Genomic DNA, 27,196 nt, shown 5'->3' with positions numbered 1-27,196 from the left:
CTGCAAATAATATATTTTAGAAAAAAAATATAATTTTAGCCTATAATATAAAAAAATTTATTAATTAGCCTTTAATTTTAAAAATTATATTAAAATATTTTTAAAATTTTTAAAAATCTACTGATTGATTATTTTATTAATTTTAATTATTAAGTGTTATAAAAAATTTAAAATATTTTAAATACAGAATGATAAATTAATAGATATTTTTATAAAATTAAAAAAATAATTAATGTATTTTTTCTTACCACTAGAACTAACAAATAGAAATTTAAACTTTTAATAGATAAAAATAATAGAAATATAATATATATTTTTTAAATTTTAAAAATATTTTAATATATTTTTTAAAATTAATATATTAAAGATAAAATAATAAATTTCTCTATAGTTAAAAAAAAAAAAATTTGTATGGAGTTAGTCCATGCTGAATCAAAATATAAGCAAATAGATAAAAAAAAAAGAACCATCTTCATATGTTCTAGATGCAAAACAGGTGCTAAGAATTTTTCATAAAGAAATACTTCTATTTTATAATTTTTATTTATTTTATTTTATTATATATATTAAAAATATAACTTTTTTTATTAATTTTTTTAATTATACTCATTTTAAATTTATTAAATTTTATTAGATATTGACTATTTATTTAATATAAATAATTTTACAAAAACAAATTTAAATAAATTTTTATAAATAAATTTAAAATTTTAAATTAAAAAATTTTAAATTTATTTATTCTAAATAATAATTTTATAAAACAAATTTAATTAAATTAAATTTTTATAAAAAAAATTTATTTTAAATGGAGGGCATGAGATATATTATTATAATTTAAAAAAGGAAAGTGAATTGAAAAAAGAATAGAGGTAACATATCGCACAGCTACTCAGCTAGCTAAGTGTAGAGACGGAAAAATGAGAACGGCCACAGGATAACACCTTTGCTTTCTGTAATTTGAAAGAGGCATTGACGTCTCCTGTACAAGGACACCCAAAAGACCGAGCGATTTCTTCTTGTGCGTAACAAATCCACATTTCATCTCTTCTTCTCTCTCATTTACACCTCCAAACTCAAAAAGATAAAATCAACCACTCTGAATCATCTCCTGTGAATGGAAGCAATTCGAAAACAAGCCACAAAGCTTCGAGAACAGGTCGCTAAGCAGCAACAGGTGCCTCTAAATCTAACCCTAATATCAGATCCAAGTTTGTCTTTTTTCTGTTTATCAACTCCATGTCTTTAACGGTTTTTAATTAGTTTCTCCTTTAGTTTCTGATTTCTGGTCGTTTATGTCATATATGTGTAGTTCTGTAGGCTTAGAGAGCCCTGCCACTCCTAAAAGAGATATAAATGTTGACAAAAGAGAAAGATTTTAATCGGTATGTAGAGTAAGAATAAGGCATTGAGTTGATTTTAGGAAAATTTAAGTTACTTTTTGCAATGTATGATGGGTTGAGTTTTGGACTTTATTAATTACCTAGTTTTCCAGTTGCTAATAATGTCTTATATGCTGTCTATGGTCCAATACGTAAATCTTTTAGAATCATGATTACGTAATTCAACTAATTTTACTCTTGAAAAATGAATTGGGTTTGGTTTTAATTTTTCATAATAGGATATATATGTTGTTTGCGGGGTGATATTGTGGTATAAATCTAGTTCTTTGCTCATACCTAATGTACAAGTTCTTGCTGTTATATGTCATTCATAGTTTCAATAGTTATTTATATTTTCAGGTTCTTGTTAAATATGGATTTTTTTTTTTTTTTATAAATTTTATTCCAGGGTAGTTTCAATTTGACCCATGAATCTTATTCTCCATGGCATTTTGTCTCTTCAATTATTTGCCCTTTATGAGGAGTCTCATACCGCTTTCATTTTTATGCACAAGTAACAACCTTGTCTTCTTGGTTTCATGAATAATCTTTGCTTATTTAGTTTAGAGCTTTTTGCTTAAATTGGGAGGCATTTTGATTACCTTGAGTGTTACTTCAGGCTGTTCTCAAACAGTTTGGGGCTGGTGGATATGGAAGTTCAGACAATGTTATTACTGATGAGGCAGAACTCCACCAACATCAGAAACTTGAGAAGCTTTATATATCAACACGTGCTGGAAAGGTTTTATAGTCATTCTATTCAATGTCCTTTATTTGTTCTATTTGTAAACTTAAAGAGTGATAAATGTTACAATTCAGCATTTCCAACGGGACATTGTTCGTGGTGTAGAAGGATATATTGTCACTGGATCCAAACAAGTTGAGATAGGTGATTTTGTGAAACTTTGATGTAATCGTGTAGCATTCTATTGAGAATTTCAATAATGGAATTTTCTTATTTATTCTTTTCAACAGGAACAAAGTTGTCAGAGGATAGCAGGAAATATGGTGCTGAAAATACATGTACTAGTGGTAATACATTATCGAAGGCTGCACTAAATTTTGGACGTGCTCGTGCTCAGATGGAGAAGGAACGCGGTAATCTACTAAAAGCTTTTGGTACACAGGTTTGACCAAGATTTTGTTTTCTTTTGTTTGTAGTTTATATATTCTTTTGTGTTAGATTTCATAGTTTTCAATTCTATAGCAAAGCATTTGCACATATTTTAATGTCATTTTATACAAGTTTGTGATCTGAATCCGCAGCACTATTGCATTTAAATGACATTTCCTAACTGAATCTTGGTCCATCATTTTGCAAGCTGAAACTCACCATGCCTGCAATAGTTGTTGTATTGGAATTTTTGCTGCAACTAGGAGAGGGTTTGATATAAATTTACTGGGTTTGTCTCTGTTGAGATACTTTCTATAAATAGCCTAAATTTGTAGTGATTCTGTGCATAATTAGGGATATGATTGTGTGATATGATTGGGATATGATTAGGCTATAATTAGGAAGTTAATTTATTCTTGTAAGTGGTATATATACCCCAATTGGCAAGGGAATTAATAAGTATCTTTCTGTCGACTCCACACGCTGCCCAAGCTGTCTGACTCCGGTACACGTGCCGCCGGCGCATGAACTGTTCTCTGGCGACTCCAGCCCACTCGGTCCGGTTACATGCCTAACTCATCTTCTCCCGTCGTTTGTGAACAGTAGCTTCAAATCTACTGTTCACAGACACAGATCTCTTTTTTTGGCAGATTCAGATTCAAACCCTATGGCCCAATCAAATATTGCTTATTCTGGTAATTCTTTTGCTTATCTAACCAACAGTTAACCAAGTCATGAACCGTTGGTTCATGGATCTGTTGGTTCATGGATCCTCAACTCTTGTGCTTTTGATCATATCTCTGGTAATCCCAATCTTTTCTCTATTCTTGTTTTACCTTCCACACCATCTAAAGTCACATTAGCTAATGGTTCACAAACTCAAGTTAAAGGGATCAGTAATGTATATCTCATTCCTTCTATTCCCTTGACTAATGTTTAATGTTTTATTTACCTTAAATGTCTATACAACACAATCTCTATTAGCAAATTGATTAAAGATCTTCACTGTTCAATCATTCATCTTTACTGCTGAATCTGTGGTTGTGCGATCAAAGTTCTGGAAAAATGATTGGAGTAGGATATGAGTCACAAGGATTGTACTATTTTTCCATTTCTAACTCTCCAACTGCTTTTGTGTCTTCCACCTCTGCTGAACTCATTCATAGTTGTTGGGGACATCCAAGTCTGAACAAGTTACAAAAACTGGTTCATAGTCTCTCTTTCTTGCTTTCTTTAAAATCTGAGTCTTCTCAACTTGGAAAGCACACTCGAGCTTCTTTTCTCAAGCGAGTCAATAATAGGGCCACTTCTATGTTTGACATTATTCATTCAGATATTTGGGGTCTAAGTCAGGTTAGTATAACTCTGATATTTCAATTTTTTGTTACTTTTATTGATGACTATTCTCGTTGCATTTGGTTTTTTTCTGATGAAAAATCGTTCTGAGTTGTTTTCTATTTTTCAGAAGTTTTATGCTGAAATCCATAATCAATTTGGTGTTTGCATTAAGATATTGTGAAGTGACAATGTAAGAGAATATTTGACTTCTTCATTCACTCATTTCTTGTCTACTCAGGGTATTACTCACCAAATTTCTTGTTCTTATACCCCACAACAAAATGGAGTTGCCGAACAAAAAAATCGGCATTTGATTGAAATAGCCCGCACCTTACTCCTATATCGCAGTGTTCCGTTGCATTTTTGGGGGGAAAGCTGTTCTCACTGCCTGTTACTTGATTAACCGGATGCCTTCCTCTATTTTGCAGCATCAAATTTCTCATTCTGTTTTATTTTCTAACTAGAATTCTATCCAGTTGTCTCTGCGTGTTTTCGGATGTATATGTTTTGTTCATGATCATACTTCTGGCAAAGATAAACTCCAGCTCAAATCAGTTAAATGTGTTTTTCTTGACTATTCACGGCTTCAAAAAGATTACAAATGTTATGATTTTACTATTAACAGATATTTTGTGTCTGCAGATGTCACCTTTATTGAAATCTCTCCTTACCTTTTTTCTAGTCCAGCACACAACCTTTGTTCCTAGAGTTTTACCTATACCTCCGACTCTTATTTCTCCTTTGTCTCAAGTGTGTCCATCTCCCAATTCTATGCCACCTCTTGAGGTCTCTCCTAATGCATAGGTACACACGTTAGCCTCACCCATTTCATCATTACCTACTTCGGTCATGCCTTCAGCAACAACAACTACTCCTCCTCTTGCTCTTTGAAAAGGTATTTGCTCTTCTTAAAATCCTAATCTCATTTATAATTTTGTGAGTTACCATCATCTGTCACCTTTCTATTATACTTTTGTTTCTACTATGTCTGCTGTCTCTATACTCAAGACAGTTAGAGAAGCATTGGATCATCCTGGTTGGTATAATGCCATGGTTGAGGAAATGATTGCTCTTCATAACAATGGAATTTGGAAACTGGTATCCTTATCACCTGGCAAGTCTACTGTTGGTTGTCGATGGGTTTACACAGTTAAGGTGGGATTTGATTGCAAAATTAATCCCCTTAAAGCTCGTCTTGTAGCTAAAGGTTATACAGATTTTTGGACTCGATTACAGTGATACTTTTTCTCTAATAGTCAAAATAGTTTCTGTTCGGTTCCTTATCTCATTGGCTGCAATTAATCACTGGACCCTTCTGGACATTAAAAATGCCTTTCTTCATGAAGAGCTCGCCAAAAAAGTTTACATGGAGCAACCTCCAGGGTTTGTTGCTCAGGGGGAGTCAGGCTTAGTATGTCGTCTTCGACGCTCTTTGTATGAACTATAACAGTCTCCAAGAGTATGGTTTGTACGATTCAACACTGTAGTTCAACAGTTTGGAATGTCTCGAAGTAATTCTGATCATTCCGTATTTTTTCGTCATAATGGTGATAGGTGCATCTACTTGGTAGTCTATGTTGATGATATTGTCGTCACAGGAAATGATCATGATGGAATCTCTTAGCTTAAGCAACATTTGTTCAGTATGGGTTTACACAGTTAAGGTGGGATTTGATTGCAAAATTAATCGTCTTAAAGCTCGTCTTGTAGCTAAAGGTTATACAGATTTTTGGGCTCGATTACGGTGATACTTTTTCTCTAATACTCAAAATAGTTTCTGTTCGCCTCCTTATCTCATTGGCTGCAATTAATCACTGGACCCTTCTGGACATTAAAAATGCCTTTCTTCATGAAGAGCTCGCCGAAGAAGTTTACATTAAGCAACCTCCAGGGTTTGTTGCTCAGGAGGAGTCAGGCTTAGTATGTCGTCTTCGACGCTCTTTGTATGAACTATAACAGTCTCCAAGAGTATGGTTTGTACGATTCAACACTGTAGTTCAACAGTTTGGAATGTCTCGAAGTAATTCTGATAATTCCGTATTTTTTCGTCATAATGGTGATAGGTGCATCTACTTTGTAGTCTATGTTGATATTGTCGTCAAAGGAAATGATCATGATGGAATCTCTCACCTTAAGCAACATTTGTTTAGTCATTTCCAAACTAAAGATCTGGGGAAATTGAAGTATTTCTTGAGAATTGAAGTGGCACAGTCTAAAACATCTAAAACAGGTATTGCGATTTCTCAATGGAAATATGCTTTGATATATTGGAAGAAATAGGCGTGTTATACTGTAGGCATGTGGACACTCCCATGGATCCAAATGTTAAACTTGTTGCTGAACATGGGGAGCTACTTAAAGATCCTGCTAGATTCAGAAGATTAGTTGGTAAGCTTAATTATCTCACTATCATGCGATTAGATATTTCCTTTGCTTTAAGTGTAGTTAGTCAATTTCTTTAAACTCCATATAGTAGTCACTGGGATGCAGTCATTCGCATTCTTAGATATATCAAAGGAGATCCAGGACAGAGTCTATTGTATGAGGACAAGGGTCACTCACAAATTGTTGACTATTCTGATGCAGATTGAATAGGTTTTTCTCTAGATAGATGGTCTACTTTAGGATATCGTATTATGATTGGAGGGAATCTTATATCCGGGAAAAGTTAAAAACAAGGTGTGGTTGCAAGATCAAATGCAGAAGCACAATATCGAGCTATGGCTCTGGCAACATACGAACTCATTTAGTTGAAGCAACTCCTTCAGGAATTGAAATATGGTGATACTGGTCAAATGAAACTGATATGCGATAATCAAGCTGCTCTCCATATTGCATCAAATCCATTTTTTCATGAGAGGACGAAGTTTATAGAGGTGGATTGTTATTTTATTAGACAAAAGATTGAGTTGGAATGCATTTCTACTAACTTTGTCAATTCAAATGATCAACTAGCTGATATTTTCATAAAATCTCTTTGGGGGTTCACGAGTCGAATATATTTGTAACAAGTTTGGAGCATATGATATATGCGTTCCAGCTTGAGCGAAATACTGTAAATAGCTTAGATTTGTACTGATTGTGTGCATAATTAGGGATATGATTGTGTGATATGACTGGGACATGATTAGGCTATAATTAAGAAATTAATTTATTCTTATAAGTGATATATATACCTCAATTAACAGGGGAATTAATAAAGCATCTTTCTATCAAATTCTCTGCTTCCCCCTCCTTTTTCATCTCTGTTTCAGTCTCCCTAGAATGTTTTTTTTGTTAGTGGGGATTGGGGAAACTACAAAATTGCTGGATCAGTATAGAACACTGTTGGGATTAGCAAACTTTTATCAATAATTTGTAACAGTGAATGCTAGGGACTCGCTAATGATTGTTTTTCTCTTAAGTTGCACTGGAGAAGAAATGAAGGGTTGTATGACAGGAAACTTGTTTTCTTTGCATGTAAATGGAGTTAGATCCCTCATGTAGGGCTGTAAACTGGTCAGATTTAGACCATATTAAAGTATATTCTACGCCAAATTTACTGCATAATTTATCAAGTCCAGTGCAATCCGTTAATCCAACTGACTTTCAAGGTGCATTCTATACCCAGTTATCAATATACTGACAAATTCAGACACCTAATACATTTATTGAATCCTTTTTCTCTTTCTGTTCAAAATAGTTTCTTATTATTTTTTTGTTAGCAAATCATAAGTTCATAACTTAGTTATATGTTCATGATTATTGTGAGATTGACATTTAATTGTAGGTTCATAAATTACCCAATAACCATCATAATCTTTATTTATTATTGATACTATTGCAGAGATTTTTTAAAGAAAAAACTGGAAAAACATTTCCTTTGGTAGCAAGCATCCCATGAGACCGTGACAAATCTTTAAATGTACCAAACAGACATGCCAGCACCAGCTAGTTATAGACTTACATTTACGAAATCTCACTGATAGCCTCTACTCGTGCCTTTGCTTGCTGAGAGCTAGATTTGTCTCAATTAGTTGTCTTCTGCCTTCTGCTTTCTTGAAGTTAACTTCTGCTATTTCAAGAGTTTGCGGAGCTTCTTATGGATCAATGTCACTACCCCCTAAAAATCACAACTTTAAATCATATATTTAATTGTTCAAATCACAAAAGCAGAGATGGGATTAAATAAAATTTGTTTCTCATTTGCTTTATATATGTTACCTATACTTTCATTTATCTGGGAATTCAATAATTATGGACACACATGCCCTTCTATTTGTATTATTTATTTAAAATTGAAAATAAGTTATGTTTAAATTGATTATGGATGGATTAATATGCATGATAGAGCATTAAAATGTTTTGATTTGTAGGCTGCAGAGCCTTTAAGAGCGATGGTAATGGGAGCTCCATTGGAGGATGCTCGACATCTTGCACAACGTTATGACAGAATGCGACAAGAAGCAGAAGCTCAGGTATTTGAATTGAAGGGTAACATTTTTTGGCATCTTGTATGCATAGGAACTATAGATTGCTCCTGAGATTGTTTATTAAGTTCAATGTTCCTTTAAATTGTCCAAGTTTTTACCTCGAAAAAAAAAAAAAGAGAATTATGGTGGACATGGATTTTTATGTCTCCTGGAGAACTTTCAGTTTCTCTTTTTTGCAATCCAAAACCTATCTGAGTGCATAGTGGAACGTGGATTAAGTGCTGTTCACAAAATTATATTTGTTTTCAAGATGATTTTCTCCTAAGATTTAGTTGCATTTCTGTTAAACCTAAACAGGCTATTGAAGTTTCCAAACGGCAGGCAAAAGTGAGAGAAATGCCCGGAAGTCCTGAGCTTGCCATGAAATTAGAAGCTGCAGAATCAAAACTGCAAGACCTGAAGTCAAACATGGCTGTATTGGGGAAAGAAGCAGCTGCAGCAATGGCTGCTGTTGAAGCTCAACAACAGAGGTTAACTCTCCAGCGACTTATTGCAATGGTAATGCAGTGTATATCCAATTTCCTCAGTGATTCAATTTAGTTATAAATATTATATTAGATGGAGGTCAATTATGGATCCTTTTCATTGTCTCATTTTGTTCTAATATGAAGGTCGAAGCAGAACGTACTTATCACCAGAGAGTTGTTCAGATACTTGATCAGCTTGAAAATGAGGTTTTTAATTTCTGTCTTTTCACCAAGCTTTCTGTATAATTTGGAGCTGAATTTCAATGCAATTTTCCTAATTGTTTTTGGCCTGGATGCATTTTTAATTACAATTCTTCCCATTATCAGATGATATCTGAACGACAACGAATTGAAGCACCTCCTGCCCCAAGTGTGGAGAACAACATGCCACCACCACCTCCATATGAAGAAGTAAATGGTGTATATGCTTCTCAATCACATAATGGCTTAACAGATGGCATGGGTTACTTTTTGGGGGAGGTTAATAACCTTGTTCCTTCTGTCATTACCTATAAGTTAGCTAATATAAAAATGAAACGTCTTTTATTGCAGCCTTTGATTTTAATGTTGAATGTTTATATTTGCTGTTCTACTATAGGTTATGCATTCTTATCAAGCTGAATCTGATGTGGAGCTGACTTTATCAGTTGGCGATTACGTTGTTGTTCGAAAGGTTTGAAGTTCTCTATCTTAACACCTTCTTTTGATATACATCTGTGGTGCCCAAGCTGTGTTATCCTACTCCTATATGTATAAAATTCAGTGCAAGAATGGTTGAATTCTGCAATTCCATTTTTATAGGTCACAAACAATGGCTGGGCTGAAGGAGAATGCAAAGGGAAAGCAGGTTGGTTTCCATTTGGATACATAGAAAGAAGGGAACGAGTTCTAGCAAGCAAAATAGCTGAAGTGTTTTAGAGCTTTCTGCTGGATTTGGATGAGGGTTTTGTGTGGCTTGATTTGCTCTGCAAATACTCAAATGTTGAGGATGTATGGTCACAAAATAGAATGCCATAGCTTTCCTCCGTGTGGTCTACATGGCAACATTTTCTTGTGTTTTTATTAATATATGAATGTATTATTTGTTGATTTTATTTTATTTTATTTTTTTTTCTTTTTGTTGAAAGAATGTGACCAAGATTTTGACCTAAATTTGTTGATATTGTGAATGATGATTTGAAGAAACCCATTACAAGCAGCTATCTGCGTACTCAACCATCCTTGATTAGTTGTGAGATTTGCCTTGGAACCATGGTTTTTACAAATCTGACATTGTTGGCTTCAAGATTATTGTTTTTAGATGGTTTGGATTAAGAAATTAAAGTGAACAAATTGGTATACGATATGAATATACTTGAATTTGCTTTATGGCATAGAATGACATTCGACTGTTATATGGCCTAGAAATAGGATGACACTTGATATTAAAGGACTACAAGAAATGATATAAAGCTAACATAGGGCGTTACACTCTTTTATTTTAATATTTTTTATTTATCAAAATAATCGTGATTTAATAAATATTTAAATTTTTTAAAAAAATTACTTTTAAATACTGGTTTTAATTAATTTAGGTGTGTAAAACTAATATCTTTTTTAAATTTAAATATTTATTATATCATGATTACAGTTAAGATATTTAATAAGTAAAATACTAATAATATGATAAGTAAAAATACTAAACAAAAAGTGTACAAATATATCTATTCAATTTTAACCCGTTAATAATAGAATTGAGATAAAAGTTTTATTTTCATTAATAGCTGTTATATATAAAATAATAATAAAAGATATTATTGCTTAATTAATATCTTCTTAATAAATCAACGATAAAATATATAAATTATTCTTAAAATTAATTAGTTTTAATACGCTACAAGTAATCAGTCTATTATATTCATAATAATAGACTGGCAATATAGTATATAGACTAACAAAAATTGATAATAAGATAGAATTATATATTAAAGTTTAAAAAAAAAAATTAAGTGTTAGAAAAAATAAACTAACGATTGCCAAACACTCAACATTAGGAACACTATTATAAAAAATAATTACCAAACAATAAATAATAAACACTTTTTACCGAACATAATCGAAGGAATTATCCACCAAGAAGCGAAGTCTCCACGGAAATTTTCTTTATTAATCTTTTGGCATTGCTTTGATTCTCTTGGCTATTTTGGTTTTAGTTCAATTCTCAAATTTTCATTCTTTTGACATGGTTTTTTTATGCTCATCAAACTCATTCTTGAATTACAACTTTAAACTATTTTTTAATTATATAATATTTATTTATTTGTAAAGTATATGGTAATCAAGAATATTTATTTTCTTAATTTTATCTAATTTCAAATGTTAGTGTTAATTATAGACATAAACTTAATTGAGAAATAAATTTTACTGATAAATGCAATCTAATTAGTATAAGTCTCACAATTAAAGAATTAGTTTTATGTTGACTAGACTGCACACGTAAGTAAAATTTATACCTCAATTAAGTTACTGATTATAATTAACATCAACTTTTGAAATTAAGTTAAATTAGTCATATTAACTATTCCACCAATTTCGCCTCCTACACTTACAATTAAAATAATATAATGACTTGATGTAAATCTTATTAACATCATGGAAAACTAAATTATGTTTTTTCAGCCTTTAGACATTTGAACTTCATGATAGCATTTCTGCATCACAACTGATAAATACATACACCCTCAACTTTATAACATTGCTGCATCCCATAATTAAACAGTTGGCCAACAACCATGCAATAGTTTAGAAACTATTTATATGCCAATTTCTCATGATTGGCTGGAAATAAAACAACTTTATCACATGCAAAGATCACAAAGCAGCAAGTTCCAGGGAACAGATCAATCACACCCAATTACAATGTTCAAGAAACTGACCATCCTGCACAAACAACACAAGCTTTCCAATAAAAACATTCTCTCAGAATGATGAACTAATTTCTCAATAAAAATTCACCTTAGTTCGTTGGTCGGTTCCCCAAGTGCAAAGCGGAAATGATGGACAATATGATAACAAGTAGGACAATCTGCATTCAGTTTATGAAAAGAGACATCAGTAGATATTCAAATGCATACGCGTCATGTGCCGCGATGAGTAGATAAAGCCGAATGAAGAAAGAAAAAAGAAGAAAAAAAAGTTGAAATAGATAATTTGGCAGGTACTCACCAAAGCAGAACTATATCTTGGCTCGCTTCTGATTATGTAAGATCTCCTGGTAGAACCCAGAAGGCGAACAATGTCAGACAAACAAAAGAAAAAAAAACCAGATCCAATATTCATAAGTGAGCTTGACAAACCTTTTGTTTAGAAGTCCAGACTCCCTGCAAGTTTTCTGTATAGCTTCCACCCTGCTCAATGTCTTTTCCGCGTTAGGATCATTAGCGTCAACCTGCAGTCGCCAAATGCACATTTTCAATAAGCACAAGTATCCTCTAGAAAATGCTGCAAAGAAACAATGTTTCAAGGAAACATGAGACCATGAAAACCACTTTGTACTAAATATTATCTTGTAGCTAAATTGAAAATGGAAATCAACAATCACCAACTTGTCTTAACCACATATTTCTTAAAATATTTTATTCTTTCCATTCTCATCGCTGTATCTAATTGTTTGAAAATGTTTAGACATGATAATTTTCATGGATTGAAATGTTGACATCACTGATATTGGAAACATCAACATCACTGTTCCCCTCCCTAGGACATTATTGTTTACAAAGTTACACATCATATATTACACAGAAACAAGCTTAAGGTTCAAATAAATGAAACCAAGAAAGTTTAAGTGATATCGGATAGAGTTTCAGAAAGGCGAACAAAATTGAACCATTCAGGAAAAGTCCAGTGCACAGCTAAACTTTTGTTTTGACCCATTTCATCGTTGACTGACCTATTGTGCTCTTTATTTTTCATTTTTGAAACCAGTAGACATAATTTTCAAACTCATTGACGAAAAAAGATTAGGTGATTGATTTCACTAATTATATTCAACTTTTGACTTAAAATTTACCTTTTAATTTTAAGTCAATTTTAAAAACAAGTAGTTGAATGTTCACTAAAACTATGTAAATGTTCTTTTAAGTAGTTTAAGTGTCTGGTTTATAGGTACTTAAAATGTAACTTGATCTATATCTATTTTCTATAATAATATATATATTATAAGAGGGAAAGAGGGAGAATATTAGCATTGCCAAAAATACCCATATTAAATTTCAAAATAACAATTAGCCCTCAATTTTAATTGGTTAAAAAATAGAATTTTAAACATATAAGATTTCTTAATTTAATTACTACTTAAATTTAAATTCTATTCTTAATTTTATATTAGTGATAGTTATATTATTTTTTATTATTAGAACTCTAATGGTGTTAAGCTAACTAAATAAAAGAAAAAAAATATTAATAACGTGGGTTAAGATTAAAATTGTAATAAAATTATTGTAATATAAACACATATTTTGATTTAAAAAGTTCTTTTAATAAATTTTACAAAATATAGATGGTTAGTCATGCAAAATAATTCTCTCAACAAATTTTAATTGTTATTATTTATTTTATTAATTAACTAAAATTATTTAACTTTATTAATTTATTAAATAAGTATATAAAAAATTATTCATGTAACTTGAATTACATGTATAACTTATAATTTGATTAAATTTTTACTAATTCAGATTTAATCTATTCAATTTATTTTATAAGTTGTCAATACATAATTGATATAAAATTTGATCAAATAAGAAGATAGAATGAGATAAGGGGAAATAACTAATATGTGAGAATTTTTCTTTTTTCTAATTGTTGATATTGGTCTCCATCCTTTTTACTATAGATAAATAGACTATATAACTTTTATAAAAAATAATTAAAAATAAGTTATTTTATAATTAATTTTATTAGTAATGAATTTTAAGTTATCTATAATTATAATATATAATATTTATATAAAAGTGAAAGGAGTAGGAACAATGAGATTTCAAAGGTATCCATGGTTAAATGTGATAAAAATAACTTTCCTTTTATCTTAATTGGCTAAAATATTATAAGAATTATCATTATTATTTGAAAATTATTGTAACCTATTTCAATTTTTTGAATTTTTTTTTGTTCATATATGTATATTAATAATTTTAACAATTATATTATATATGTATGTGTGAAAAAGAATTGTTTAAAAGAAATCTAATTTTATTTAAAATTAAAAAATTAGATTTAAAAATATCAGAGTAAAAAGCTAGTATTACAATAATTTATTATCAGTAATAAATGATTAAATTTAATTAATTATTAAATCAATATATTATAGGATATATATAAAATTATTTTAGATGCTATTAAAAAAAATTAAATAAAAGCAATTTTGTTATTACGGAATTTTTATGAAGCATGTCAATATTAACTTTAAAACAATTTTAATATCCTTTAATTAACATATTTAACAATGTGTTTTTTCCAACAGTAATGTCAACAAGACTCAAATATATCACTTGATGTATCTTTTTTTTTTTTTTCCATGTTATAATGAATTAAACTTGATGTTCAATTATTTATTTTGACTTTGAGTTAAGCTGATTAGGCTTATTTATTATAAAAATTTTTAAAATAAAAAATGAAAGTTGCAAATAGGTTAAAAAAATTCAAAGGTATACTAGGTCAAAAAAAAAAAAAAAAAAAAAAGATTGGAGGTGCACTGGATTTTTCAAATAGTCCAGGGGCCAATTTATGTATTAGACTGCAGTAGATATACTAGATTTCAAATAGTTCAGGGGCTAGTTTATGCATTAGACCACATTATATATTATAAGTTAATAAAAATAACTCTCCCATGTTAACTTGCCAAGTATATAAATCTTGTTAAGAATGAATAAAAGCATCATACCTTGGACTTGAGCATACAGGAGAAATCAAAGAAAGCACCATAGACATCAGCCATAGTTTTTGTTCGGTCAATGACCTTAGCAGTGAGACCTAGAAAGAAAAATTATTAAGGAATTTGGCATTCAAGTATTTCTACTCGTTTTTCCTACTGTGGTACATTGGAAAATAATTCTTTCTACTCTAGTCAACTTAGAGAATAGTTCAAAATATTTCAAACATGAGAGAACAGCAAGGGCTGATGGCACGGAAATGCTGAAAATGACCTGAGATATACAAGTTGAGCCATGTCTGTTACTTGGTGAATTATCATATTCATAGACAAAGCACAAATGGTACATTCAGTATGGAAGTACGGTTCTCATATTTGGTTTTGAGATGACAGCATTTCATGAAATGATGAAATAAAAAATAAGAAGGCAAAAGAAATTTTCCCATCTTAATGGGATATTTTAAAATCCACATTTTTAGTCATTTTTTATGGCTTAAATACCTTAGTACAGGTTAGGTGATTTCAATAGTTTTATCCACGACTAAAACATACCTCCAGTTTCAGCAGCCAAAAACAGCAAAGAAAGTAATTCATATATTGAACTTACCACGCCTCATCTTCACTACGCCTCTGAATACTTCAATATTGTTGTAGCACAATGCTAAGGTTCCAATTGCCATGATCTAGCAATAGACATGTCAAATGAGAAGCAAACTTCCACGGCAACATCCGTCATAATCATTTGAGGACAAATATAATAAATCCATGACACATTAAAACTGGGAATCAAGATTTTATTGTGTAATTACACATTCATAAGAAGATGGCAGTGGCATCCATTGAAGCAAAATCCAGAGAAGTAAGATTCAGATGGTTTTAATCCGAACAGATGCATTGTGGATCAGCAGGAGAGAAGCTAATGATTGTACCTTTCCAGAGATACATATAGCCCTTGACTAGGAAGAATGGAGGAAAAATATCCATATTGTCCACCTCAATTAGTTCGGGGGTTAAAGCTTAGTTGAGCTAAGTTGGTTATGTGATTAAATTAGATGCACCTATTTATAAGGATCATATGAATAAAGCAACATAAGAAATCTAGAAAATGCAGATACAACTACAGAGAAGAACTACTGAAACATGAACATAACAGGAATGCTATAGGAGGAAAAGTAAATTTGTTACAACATTAGACAAGACAACTAATATTTGGAACTATCAAAGTGTTCCTAAGACAGATCTCACCCTAGTTAGCTACTATGAAGGACAGAAGCATCACATTAACACCACTTGAGCTCAATTGAAGGGAATGAAACCCACCAACTAATAACCTAATCACATGTTCAGAATCAGAAGCTCAATTTTCAAATCCCACATCAACATAAGCAATAATGTAATTTATCTACTTATTTATTGAAAACCTTAGCATGGAAAAACAATTCCAAGAATTGTACAAGGGTGCATCTCAGATAGTTCTAAAAATAAGGGTGTGATTAATATCTGTTGCTGTTGCTGAAATAGACTCAAAACAGAACAGCTGAACTAATAGATTCATTTTCCCAGAACCATAACTTTTCCTTAAATATTCCCCAGCTTAATAGGGTAAATATAATCTATGCACAAGCTCATCTTTCGTCAATGCATCTCCTTTTTTTTCAAATCACTATAATAGAATATACAAGAAGCAAAGGCAGTGTTATTTAAGGCGTCAAAAGGCAACAGGCAAGGCGCCAGAGCTGCCAGCCTGGATGAGGCGAGGTGAGGCAGCATGCAAGACGGGCTTGCAATGATGGATAGGGCCTTTTTCTTTTTTTGCTTTAAACACCAAACCCTAATCCATATGTCCATTTGGAGCAACTGGCTGCAGAACTAAATTTTAAGTGCTTCCTCTCTCCTCCTCTCCTCTCTCTTCTTTCTTCTCTTCTCACTGCCTGGTGCAGCAAAACAGGGGCTGCTCTCTCTTGACTGCTATTCTTTTTCTCCTTTCCTCTCTCCTCCTCTCCTCTCTCTCCTTTCTGCTCTTCTCACTGCTTGGTGCAGCAAAACAGGGATTATTAGACCAGTTAAAACTACCGTATTTATAGTCTGTGGCGCCTCACTTCATAAAGACCCTTGCCTTGCCTTGCCTTGCCTTGCCTTGCCTCTCACCTCTTGCCTAAGACTATAGGGTTCCCTGTCGCCCCTTACCTTAATAACACTGAGCAAAAAGCACAAAAAAGTGCACACTTTTGCAAAATCTATATTCACCTAAGGATTCAGCAGGAACTCAAGTGCCAAGTTCAACAGTTTCCATTTTAATCACATTAGAACAAGTTAACAATATACCAAGACATACGAGTTGATAAGTAACAGGACATGAGACCAACATCTTTCAAAGATCATTAGACTATTTCACACCTGAGGGATGGCACAAAATCGAAATATAGCAGGATCTCGCAATGCAGACATGTAGTTCAAGCAATCATCCACATGAGTCAAAGCATTAGTAACCATATCATTTAAGCATTGCACTGCCTTGACTGAGTTCTCTTCATATTTCAAGTCCTGAGAAGCAAAACCATAATGGAGAGGAAAAGTCTTGTCAGATGAGATAAGCTAACAAATAGTGCAGGACAGTATAATTTAATGACAAAAGACAAATCAAAGAATACTGGAATTGGTACAATTGAGACAAGAAATGGGAAATAAACACACCTCAAGTTTGTGAACATATTTACTCCAGATCTGCCGAGGCCAAAACATGCGTGACTTAGGGATCTCATTTATATCCTCCAAATAATCTCGAATGATGTTTGTTTTCTGTGTTTTATCAAATACAGAACTTATGGTATTAGAATTAAATATGAAGATGAAATACAAGACTGCATCTCAAGCATTAGTTACTTCAAATTAGCAATCCAATACCTGAAGAAATAAACCCATTGAGTTGGAGAGGCCATCTGGTGCCAGATCCTCTAATTGAGAGGCATAGAAAAGCTTGGACAGGCCTAGTCCAACAAGCCCAGCTACATAATGGCAATATTCATCATAGTCATCAACTGTTTCCACCTGCAAGACAAGAACTTTAATGGCATGAGCATGACATAAAAATAAATTTGACCTGTCTGCACCATGAAGAGATCATCACAAGATTCATGCTCTGAAACTTATCCAATTTGGACAAGGCATAACTAGGCTTGACTACTTCAAAACTATAAATATGACTACTATGATGCCTGTTTTTGGGTTCACTAAGGTCCAGGGCCATATGCCTACAAGCATGTTGTAATATCACAGCAGATTTACATACCCTTCCATCTGCCTGCTTGCACATATATGTATTTTATATTATGAAAAATTAAAAGTGATACCAAGATATCATTAGTAAGTATTAGATGATAAAGAGAGCAAGCAAACAGAGAAAGATGCGCACCAAAATCAGTTAGCTGTTATACCAGCTTTGCCAAGTGAAAAGGAATGATAGAGTTAGAGAATCAGTTTTTAGTAACTGTTTTGTATTGTATTTAATAGGTCATCAGTGGCTTCTCTCTGATCAATACAATTCATTCTTCTTCAATGATGAGAAGTTTGTTTCCTCTCATTTTTTCTTGATCTGAAACTAAACAGTAAGTATTTTTAAGTTATCTAATCATGGAGACACCTCATAACACTAACCTCCTTGCATATGAATTTAGCCATTCCTGCACCCATTCTTTTTGTAATATCCTCAATTGCCTCCTGATAACTGGAGAATAAATTGAACTCCGCAAGTCATTTATAGAGGAAGTAGAATATAAAGAATATTCACACAAGTTCTTACATACAGCACACAAACAGTCCAAATAAAGAGCATGAAGCATGAGTTTGTGCAAATTAATCCTCCTATTAGCCTTAAGAAAGATTTCGTCCTCTCTGTCCTTAAAAAATAATCTCTTGCTAAAATCTTCAATGACTGAAGGTAGACTTATCCACATCAATAGATCCATAAACTAGGTCAAAGGCTTTTCCAAAATTACTGCAGAGCTTAGGATAAGTTTTAAAATGGAAACTATCAATAATACATGGAAAGGCAAGGATGGTAAAGATACTGCTATGTATCACATCATGGTTAGAAATCATAAAAGAATGATTAAGAACATATAGAGATGTCCTCAAATCCATGGAGGGTCCCTTCAATAAGGCACATCAGGAGAGATACAAGAACTAGAAGGAACCTTTTCCCAAGCGCTAGAAAGGCAGTTGAAACATGATGAAATTGGTCCATGAGAACTTTATAGTCCTTGCTACCACCTTACACAAAAGAAATAATCGAATTAAAATGTGAAAATATTTCTATTAACATATGAAATATTAAACATAAATACTGAATAATCATGGTCTCTTAGGCATAAACTTCTGAAGATTTTTCAGGAGATAAAAGGAACTAGGAGAACTTCTAAGATAAAATTATCATAAAGGAAAAAAAGAAGCAAAATGGTTTTAAGGAGAGTGCTCAAGCTCTTGCCCATGAAATATGAAGCATGATTTGTATGGTAATTCTAGTGAGGAAATATGATCTTAAAGGAACAAAGAGACATAAACTTGTGCAAAAATGAAAAACTATATGCACAACATGATGATTGAACAGAAGATTTATAACAGCAACTAACAATAACATGGGAGAAAACAAGTGCCAGGAATACGTCACTTATGAAAATGTACACTATGAGTGCAGTGAAATGAAATTTTGAAACCAATCTGAATGTGTCCGATCTAGTGCTCTCCAGTTCATAGAATCTAGGCATATTATAAATACGATTTTAAAACTCACAAGAAAAATGCCAATCACGATCGTATATGTGACGGTGAAAAGCTATCAGAATAGGCACTTTGACATCAGTAGGTATGCTTGTATCATCCTCTGCGAGAAATCATGAGAATAGTTAAAGAATATAAGATGCATCAACTTGGACAATCGTATCAAGAATAGGAGATGAGAAGAACCTTATATACAATGCTCAAGTTTATCTACCATTACCACAGGACCCAGTAGTCTCTACCAGTCAAACTTCATCCTTTTCATTTCAAATTTTTGTGTGTGGCCTACAATTTAAAACCCACTCACTCACCCCTGCCCAGCCACCCACCCAACCCCCCCCCCCAAAAAAAAAAAAAGAAAAATAATAACAATAATAATATAGTTAATAGTACAACCTATATCTGTCTTTCTCTATCTTGTCAAAACTGCACCACATGGTGGCCCAAGAGTTTCTCCATGGACATGGGGCTGCTTGGCATGATATAATAGTCCATTTTCAAAATGACAAGATCCATATTCTTATAAGTGAAACTAAAATATTATCTCAGATCCAACGTGTAGCATTCATTGCAAATAGATGATTATTAAAAGGCATTTGAAATGTAATCAAGTTTGCTTATTCAGTTTCAACCCCAACCTAAGTTGATATATACTTTCTCCCAGCTAAAAATTCTTCTGAGCATTCACTAAAATAGATCTATTGCAAAAGATAGCAACATGAAATGCAACCTGACGATGTAAGAAGAGTAACACCAATTGGTAAGGATAAAGATAATAGAGATAGAGACAAACCAACTGTATCAAGGGCTCGAAGTACCAAATAGAATATACATACCTGCAAAATACAAAAAGCAACTAATTACAAATAATTTATGGAATTAGATACACACATTATTTAGTAACAATATCTCACAGTATACGATAATTAAAAATTTCAACATTGAGGGAGGCAGTTCTATTACATGGTCAGATTTTTATTGGTGCTTTGATGTCAGATTTTTAAGATTATTTGTACAATTTGAAAATGAACACAAAAATGTTGTAATTTTAGGTATAATAATACAGACTCAAACCAAAACCAAAACCACAATCGAAATCAAAGTGAAAGTAAAACAAAAACTGAAACTGTACCAAAATTGTCTAATTAACCGAAACAGAAACTTCACTTTCTATTATAGCTATATCTCGCTTTCTATAAGAACCAGAAAATATATATATATATATATATATATATATATATATATATATATATATATATATATATATATTATTGCTTACTATTTCCCTGTCTGCATATGTATCTACAACCATGAAACTTCCCTCCAAAAATCTTTCAAATTTTTCAATACCCATAACTGAATACAGCATACATTGATGAAACAGGTCTAGAACCAATCCAATAGCAGGTAAAAGTCATACAAATCTCAGCTGTAAAATTTAATCCTAGAACCAGAATTTATCGCAGCAACACAAATAATAGTACGAACATAGACAATTGATCAGAAGAAGTAGACTCGTAGATATTTAAATAATAATAATAATAATAATAATAATAATAATAATAATAATAATAATAAAGTAGTCAAAACTCACAGCGTCACGAAGCTGAGTGCCGAGCTGTTGAATGACGAGAGCAAAACTACGAGAGACCTTGTGAAGCATGGAGTAACAGAAACCCCAGTGAGGCTCTGGTGGGATCTGTTTCTCTGCATGCTTCGCAGCCATTTTCAACTTCAAAAGCGGGTAAAAATCATCTGGGTGTTTAAAAATCGCTCCCAAACTTCCCATTATGACCAGATCCCTTGAGAACCAAAATGGGATTCGGAAAGGAGTTTGAACCCAAATTCAGTTCAATGGCACAATCAAGTTAATGGGATTTTGTAGGAGACGAAGATGGGCAAGGTCTAAAGTGTGGTCCTCGAATTAAATGAAGGATTTATCTACTGTTAACTTCTCTTTCTCACAAGTCGGATTTGGCATAAATTTGTTTTTTTTACCAGAATTTGGCAAATTGGATGGCAGGAAACTGATGATTCGAGAAAATGATTTTAGCTCAATCATTCAATATTTGCAGGTGAACCGGTGAAGACTACAAAGGACGGATTTTTAGCTCCTTAAAAGCGACCCGCCGTAGCTCTAATCTACAAATAAAGTTGTATTGTGGAATATTAATGGCATTTGCAAAGCAGAATCACATGCTACAGACAGACGTGAAAAAGATGGGTCAGGAAGCCACAGCCTACAGGCGAGGGACGTGTGGTCTGCGGTGCTGTTTTGTGGATTTACTATAAGTTTTTATAAAATATTTTTTTAGAGTTTACTGAATTTTTCGGTTTGAAATTTTTTTAATTTTTCTAATCCAAATTAAAAAAAAAAAATTCATCGGTAGAATTTGTATGGACCAAATACATACCTTCATATATTTTAATATTTTTACTCTTCACATATAATCATAATTTAATAAATATCTAAATTTTAAAATATTATTTTTAACAATTTAAACTATAAAAAATATTTTCCTCATATTATAATTTTTATTCACTTTATTTTTTCACACACATTAAAAAATATATTTTTTTATTAATTTTTTAATTATATTTATTTTAAATATATTAAATTTTATTAAATATTAAAAAATATTTTAAAAATTTTTTTTAAATTAAATAGAATTATAATAGTTAGTTAAAAAAGAGAAGTGAATACTAATTTTGTTATAATTAAATTAAAAAGAGAAAAATTAGGCAAAAATTATAAAATAGAAGTACATGATTTTTAATCCTTCAACTTTAAAAAAAAATTAATAAAACTTTCATTGATAGTGTTTAAAAAAAGTTAATTTTAAAAATAATTTTAAAACTATGAATTTATTTTTTTTAAGTGAGACTTTTTAAAATTTAAATATTTATTAAATCATAATTAAAATATAAAAGTATTGCATAAATATGTATTTAGCTATTTATATTTGGTAATTTTTTTTAATTCTATTTTTTAATACTATTGATTTTAAAAATTTATTTTTATAAAATGAATGATGTATTAAAAACTAAACTACTGAATTTTAAATTAATGATTGTTTATAAATATAATTTTTTATTCATTTTAAAATATGGATTCTTATATAATTTATTATTTATTTACTTTTTTATTAGTTTCAGTAATAATTTAATATTACGAGTTATTCAATTTTAACAAAATAATATCAGTGAAAAATATAATAGGTAGTAATTAAAAATTATTTTTATTTTTTTTAAACATATATGAAAATAAAAGTAAATTTATTTTTATAGAATGGTGAGAATAATTATAAAATGATAAAATTTAAATTAAATAATATTGATGTGGCTGAAACAGAGCTAAGATATAATTGGTCAATCTGCAAAAAAGAAAATGTGAGGTAGTTGGCGTCTACAGCAGTTATTTCGATATTCAAGTCAGTAAACTGGATAAATAGGTGAGTATAATGAATTACTTAAAACTCAAAAATAGTTGTGTAAGAATACGTATCTTAATTTATGTGTTCATTAGTTTTTATATAGTAAGATTATGGAGTTGGTTTTCAAATCTCTTGGAAATCCGACTAGTACCTGTTAGTGGATAAGGGATCCTGCAATTATAGGTGTAATGGGGATCTACTAGATTGTATTTGCTAACGGTAATTTTCTGTGAAGTCTCGTGCTGCTCAGGAAAGGACTCGCCTTGATGAAGAACCAAGTACTATAGTGTCTAGATCTTTTTTTTCACAGGTGGGACATCGTATCAGCTTATCTGACCCTTGCCACGTGACTCTGTCTTATGGTGACAACTCATTTTTTACTTTGAGCGATTTTTATGTCGCATTACAAGTCCCCCGCTGGTTTTCGATTGTTCAGATTAGAAGGTTATAGTTGTTTTTACGATTTTAGGCACGTGGCATATCTAAATTGGCTTTCTATGCTCGCATCAATTCGCTTGCTCTTGATCATAAATAATGATTCCTTTACTTCTCGAACCACATTCAAAACATGCCGTCGAAATTGTCATACAAAAACCCTTCTTCTGCTCCAAATATCACTTTTGTATTCAACTGAGCTCTGCAGCTTTAAAAAAGACTCGACCACTCATCTTCTCCATTCCCACACTTCTTCACTCAAGGCAATTCGTGTTTTCCTTCATAAAAATGAATAGGAACTCTTCTTCCTCTTCTTCTTCTGATAGAAGTTCGATCTCAAGCTCTTTCTTTGATGGCTTCATTCGCACTCCTGCTCCCAGCGTTTCACTGAGGACGGTCCATAATAGTGAAAGTGTCCTAGTAAACGACATCCCTTCTGTATTGATCGAGAAGGATGTAGACCGCTTTCACGATCATTATCAAACCTCTCGAGAAATCTTCCGTGTTTATGCTCCATCTCCGAGCACTCGTGTGGACGACCAAATCCCAATAGAGATACCATTATGGTCTATAAATAACAGCTAAAGGTGGGTCTTCGATTTCCCATGCACCTATTTTTTTATTGAAACCCTTCGATTCCACAAGTTTTAAGTTGCCCAACTGCACCTCAACAGCTGGAGGATTTTGGTGGCGTTTCGATTTATATGCTTTAACAATAATATTGAGTTGTGTGTAGCACTCTTCTCTCAACTGTACTAGTTGAGTATGCGAAAAAATGAAGAGTTCTAGTTCTTTAGTAGGAAGAAACGCCAAAAACTATTCGACCGGATACCCTCATCCTTAAAGTGCTGGAAGAATAAGTTTTTAATTCTTCACCACAGGATTTCCAGGGATTTTGGTCCTCTTCGTACAAGCTGGAATGTATATGTGGAGCTGAGAAAGGATGGGGCCCAACCACGGAGGAATGAGGAAGAGGCTTTGGACTTCCTCCAGATGATGGCCTCGTCCCAAAAGATAGATATCACTGTGGCAGTGAGAAACAACATTTTATCCCTGCAAAGCCATATCCAGGCAGACCAAGTTCGAGCTCCTCACCCACCCAGCTTTTCAAACCTTCGGAAAAACACATCCCATGCTAGCGAGCATGGTATTTTACTTTCTAACTCTTTTTGCTTTTCAAACTGCCTTAATTACTTACCTTTTTTGTGCAGATATGGTCGAGTCACAAAGCAAGTTTGTCGAGGCAGCATGCATCGCTCATAAGGGCAAAGTTGTTGCTAGAACGATCGGTCCGTCACATAAGTGAGCTCGTCGCACCGAGGAGATTATCATGCTTCCTCCTCCTCCACCCTCTCCTACAACTGAAGAAGCAGCCCTTACTCAACCCAAGTGTTTTGCAAGGGACTATCCTGAAGTAGTCCATGTTCAAGCAGACCCATCACAAGAAGAGGCTGGAGGTAGCACCACATGGCCTAGGGATATTCAGTACTTGGCGCTAGCCCTAAATCAGACAACTTCTCTACTCAAGGAGCCCCATCTCTCAGTCCTCATTGCCAATAATGCTCTTAGACTTGGGCACCACCATCAGTTGAATGAGGTTGAGACTGACGATCTTTACGATAATATTATCTACTCTGCGATGGAGAGTGCTCTCTGTGCATACATGGCCAAGGAGCGAAACAAGGCTCTGAAGCGAGAGTTGGGGGAACAGGAGATGGAAAGAGTCTCCCACAAGAAGAGTGCTAAAGGTTGAAGGCTCGGGTTGATGAAATGGAGAGCATTATAAAAGAGACACTAGAGTTTATGGACAAGCTCCAGGCAGACCTAGATGAGGCCAACGCTTCAAAGCTTACCTTTGAGAATCGGGCTAAAAATATTGAGGATCAAATGGCTATCCTCCAACTGCAACTCTAAGAACTACAGTCTCAAGCTAAGGAAAACTAGGCCGCCTCTACTAGGATTGCTAAACTAGAAGTTGAACTTTAAGATATAATGGCACGAGAAGGGGAGATGTTCATCAAAGGCTAAGACAGTCAAGAATGAGCTGGTGAAATGATTTCCTTCTGAGGACTTTGCTTTAATATATGACATCTTTCCATAGGAGAAAAAGGATGATGACGAGGAAGGGCAAGACGGGGAGAGACCAATAGAAGGCAATCCCTCTGACCCGACTTCTAATATAATAACTATAGATGAAAGTATAACAAAATCTCGGGGGGAGGCGACTGATGATGTCCCTCCTACCCTGTAATACTTCTTTTAATGAAAAGTCTATTCCTTATGTCTTATTATTATTTTTACTAAGTGTTTTGTATGATCAGTATTCAATCATAACTCTCATCCAACTCAAGACAAATAAGACTTAAATAATTTCTAAAAAATTGCTAAATAGGGTTAACACCTAATCAAATATCTGGCAGACCTGCCTTTTTCCATGAAGTAACTTAAATTGACTCGCTTAATGGAACCTAACACCTGGTCATCGGCCTAGTGGATGCCCTCTTCGTGGCTATGAAATAAATAGTTTGGAAAAATAATCAACCAAACTGGACATCTGGCCATGACAATGATTTAAAGATTTTGTTAATCGTGACAGATACCTAGACCTGAACCTGGCAGATAACTGCCTTTTGGCCTAAGTATACAATGTCCTAGAAAATTTTTTATTAGTTGGGACTAATCACCCAGTCGTGGACTTTGTAGATATCCACCTTTTGGTCCAGGCATAAAATGCCTTGAAAATATTTATAAGTTGGGACTAACACCCAGTCGTGAGCCTGGCGGATGCTCGCCTTTTGGCCCAAGCATAAAATGCCTTAAAAATTTTTATTAATTGGGACTAGCACCCCATCGTAAGCTTGGTGGATATCCTCCTTGTGGCCTAGGTATAAAATGCCTTAAATAATTTCATTAGCGGGGCTAGCACCTGGTTAAGTACCTAGCGGTTACACACCTTGTGGCATCGACATAAAATGTCTTAGTTAATTGGGACTAACACCGGGTCATCGGCCTGGCAGATATCCGCTTTGTGGCTTTGGCATAAAATGCCTTAGTTAACGGGACTATCACCCAATCATGGGCATGGCGAATACCTGCCTTGTGACTGGCCTGGTGGTTACCCGTCTTGTGGTCTTTTTCTTATCTCCACGCTTTCATCTATCCATCATTTCTAATTTAAATAAAAAAGTTTGAAGAATACATCATAGTTTCATTGATAATATTTCTATAAATTACAAATATTCTTTCAAGGATAATTAAAAGACTTGGTCACCTAATTTGACCAATTTCAACATTCGGAGTTTGTCTCAAGAGCTGAATATCTATGACATTCTACTTCTATAGACTCTTATTGCAACTTGGTCCTCTTGCAATTACGTGAATAACCCCTACAGGCTCATTTTCATCAGGATTAACTGGTGCTCTTACCTCGGCTCTCGACCTATTTTCTTCTCTCTTTTATAGCAAACTTTCGGAGCATGCCATCCCTTATCAGTCTCTCAATTTTATATTTTTGCTGTTGACATTCTTCTATAGTATGCCTATGATCCTCATGAAATTGGCAATACTTTATTCTGTCTTGAATGCCTAATTTGTCCGGGTTAAGCTTGGTGGGCTATTGGACCTCTTTATCATTTTTCCTGATCCACATTAAAATGTGTGTCCATGAGTCATCCAGTGGAGTGTAATTCTTATACTTACCTTGGTCGTTCCCTCCTCGGGACACTGGATAAATCCTACAGTCTCCTTCATACCCTCGCCTCTCCAGCTCCTGGGTTTGTTTTTGACTTGTCTTCTTGTCTTCCCTCAGTGCCTAGACCTCGTCATCAAGCCTTATATATTTTTTAGTTTTATCCATTAGTTACTTATAGGTTGCAG

The 27,196-nt window shown here is 32.9% G+C and overlaps 2 protein-coding genes across 2 annotated transcripts; one reads left to right on the top strand and one right to left on the bottom strand.

Annotated features, from left to right (window-relative positions):
* The first annotated feature begins 926 nt into the window (after positions 1-926).
* Positions 927-9,988, top strand: LOC110625502 (SH3 domain-containing protein 2). The gene is made up of 10 exons (XM_021771118.2): positions 927-1,174; positions 1,999-2,121; positions 2,199-2,268; positions 2,355-2,506; positions 8,187-8,288; positions 8,601-8,801; positions 8,915-8,977; positions 9,098-9,250; positions 9,369-9,443; positions 9,572-9,988. Exons 1-10 carry the CDS (start codon positions 1,115-1,117, stop codon positions 9,686-9,688), a joined length of 1,116 nt encoding a protein of 371 aa, XP_021626810.1. The 5' UTR covers positions 927-1,114; the 3' UTR covers positions 9,689-9,988.
* A 1,372-nt stretch (positions 9,989-11,360) lies between these two features.
* Positions 11,361-21,622, bottom strand: LOC110626763 (squalene synthase). Its single transcript, XM_043961849.1, has 14 exons — positions 21,046-21,622; positions 20,245-20,287; positions 19,465-19,554; positions 18,869-18,944; positions 18,330-18,399; positions 17,580-17,723; positions 17,370-17,474; positions 17,073-17,219; positions 15,283-15,358; positions 14,688-14,776; positions 12,106-12,197; positions 11,975-12,020; positions 11,765-11,834; positions 11,361-11,689 (listed from the first exon to the last, which is right to left on the bottom strand). Exons 1-13 carry the CDS (start codon positions 21,238-21,240, stop codon positions 11,766-11,768), a joined length of 1,242 nt encoding a protein of 413 aa, XP_043817784.1. The 5' UTR covers positions 21,241-21,622; the 3' UTR covers positions 11,361-11,689; position 11,765.
* Between the last annotated feature and the right edge of the window lie 5,574 nt (positions 21,623-27,196).

Source organism: Manihot esculenta, chromosome 11 (assembly GCF_001659605.2).
Source record: "Manihot esculenta cultivar AM560-2 chromosome 11, M.esculenta_v8, whole genome shotgun sequence".
Lineage (NCBI taxonomy): Eukaryota > Viridiplantae > Streptophyta > Magnoliopsida > Malpighiales > Euphorbiaceae > Manihot > Manihot esculenta.
This window is presented reverse-complemented; position numbering and strand designations above follow the sequence as displayed.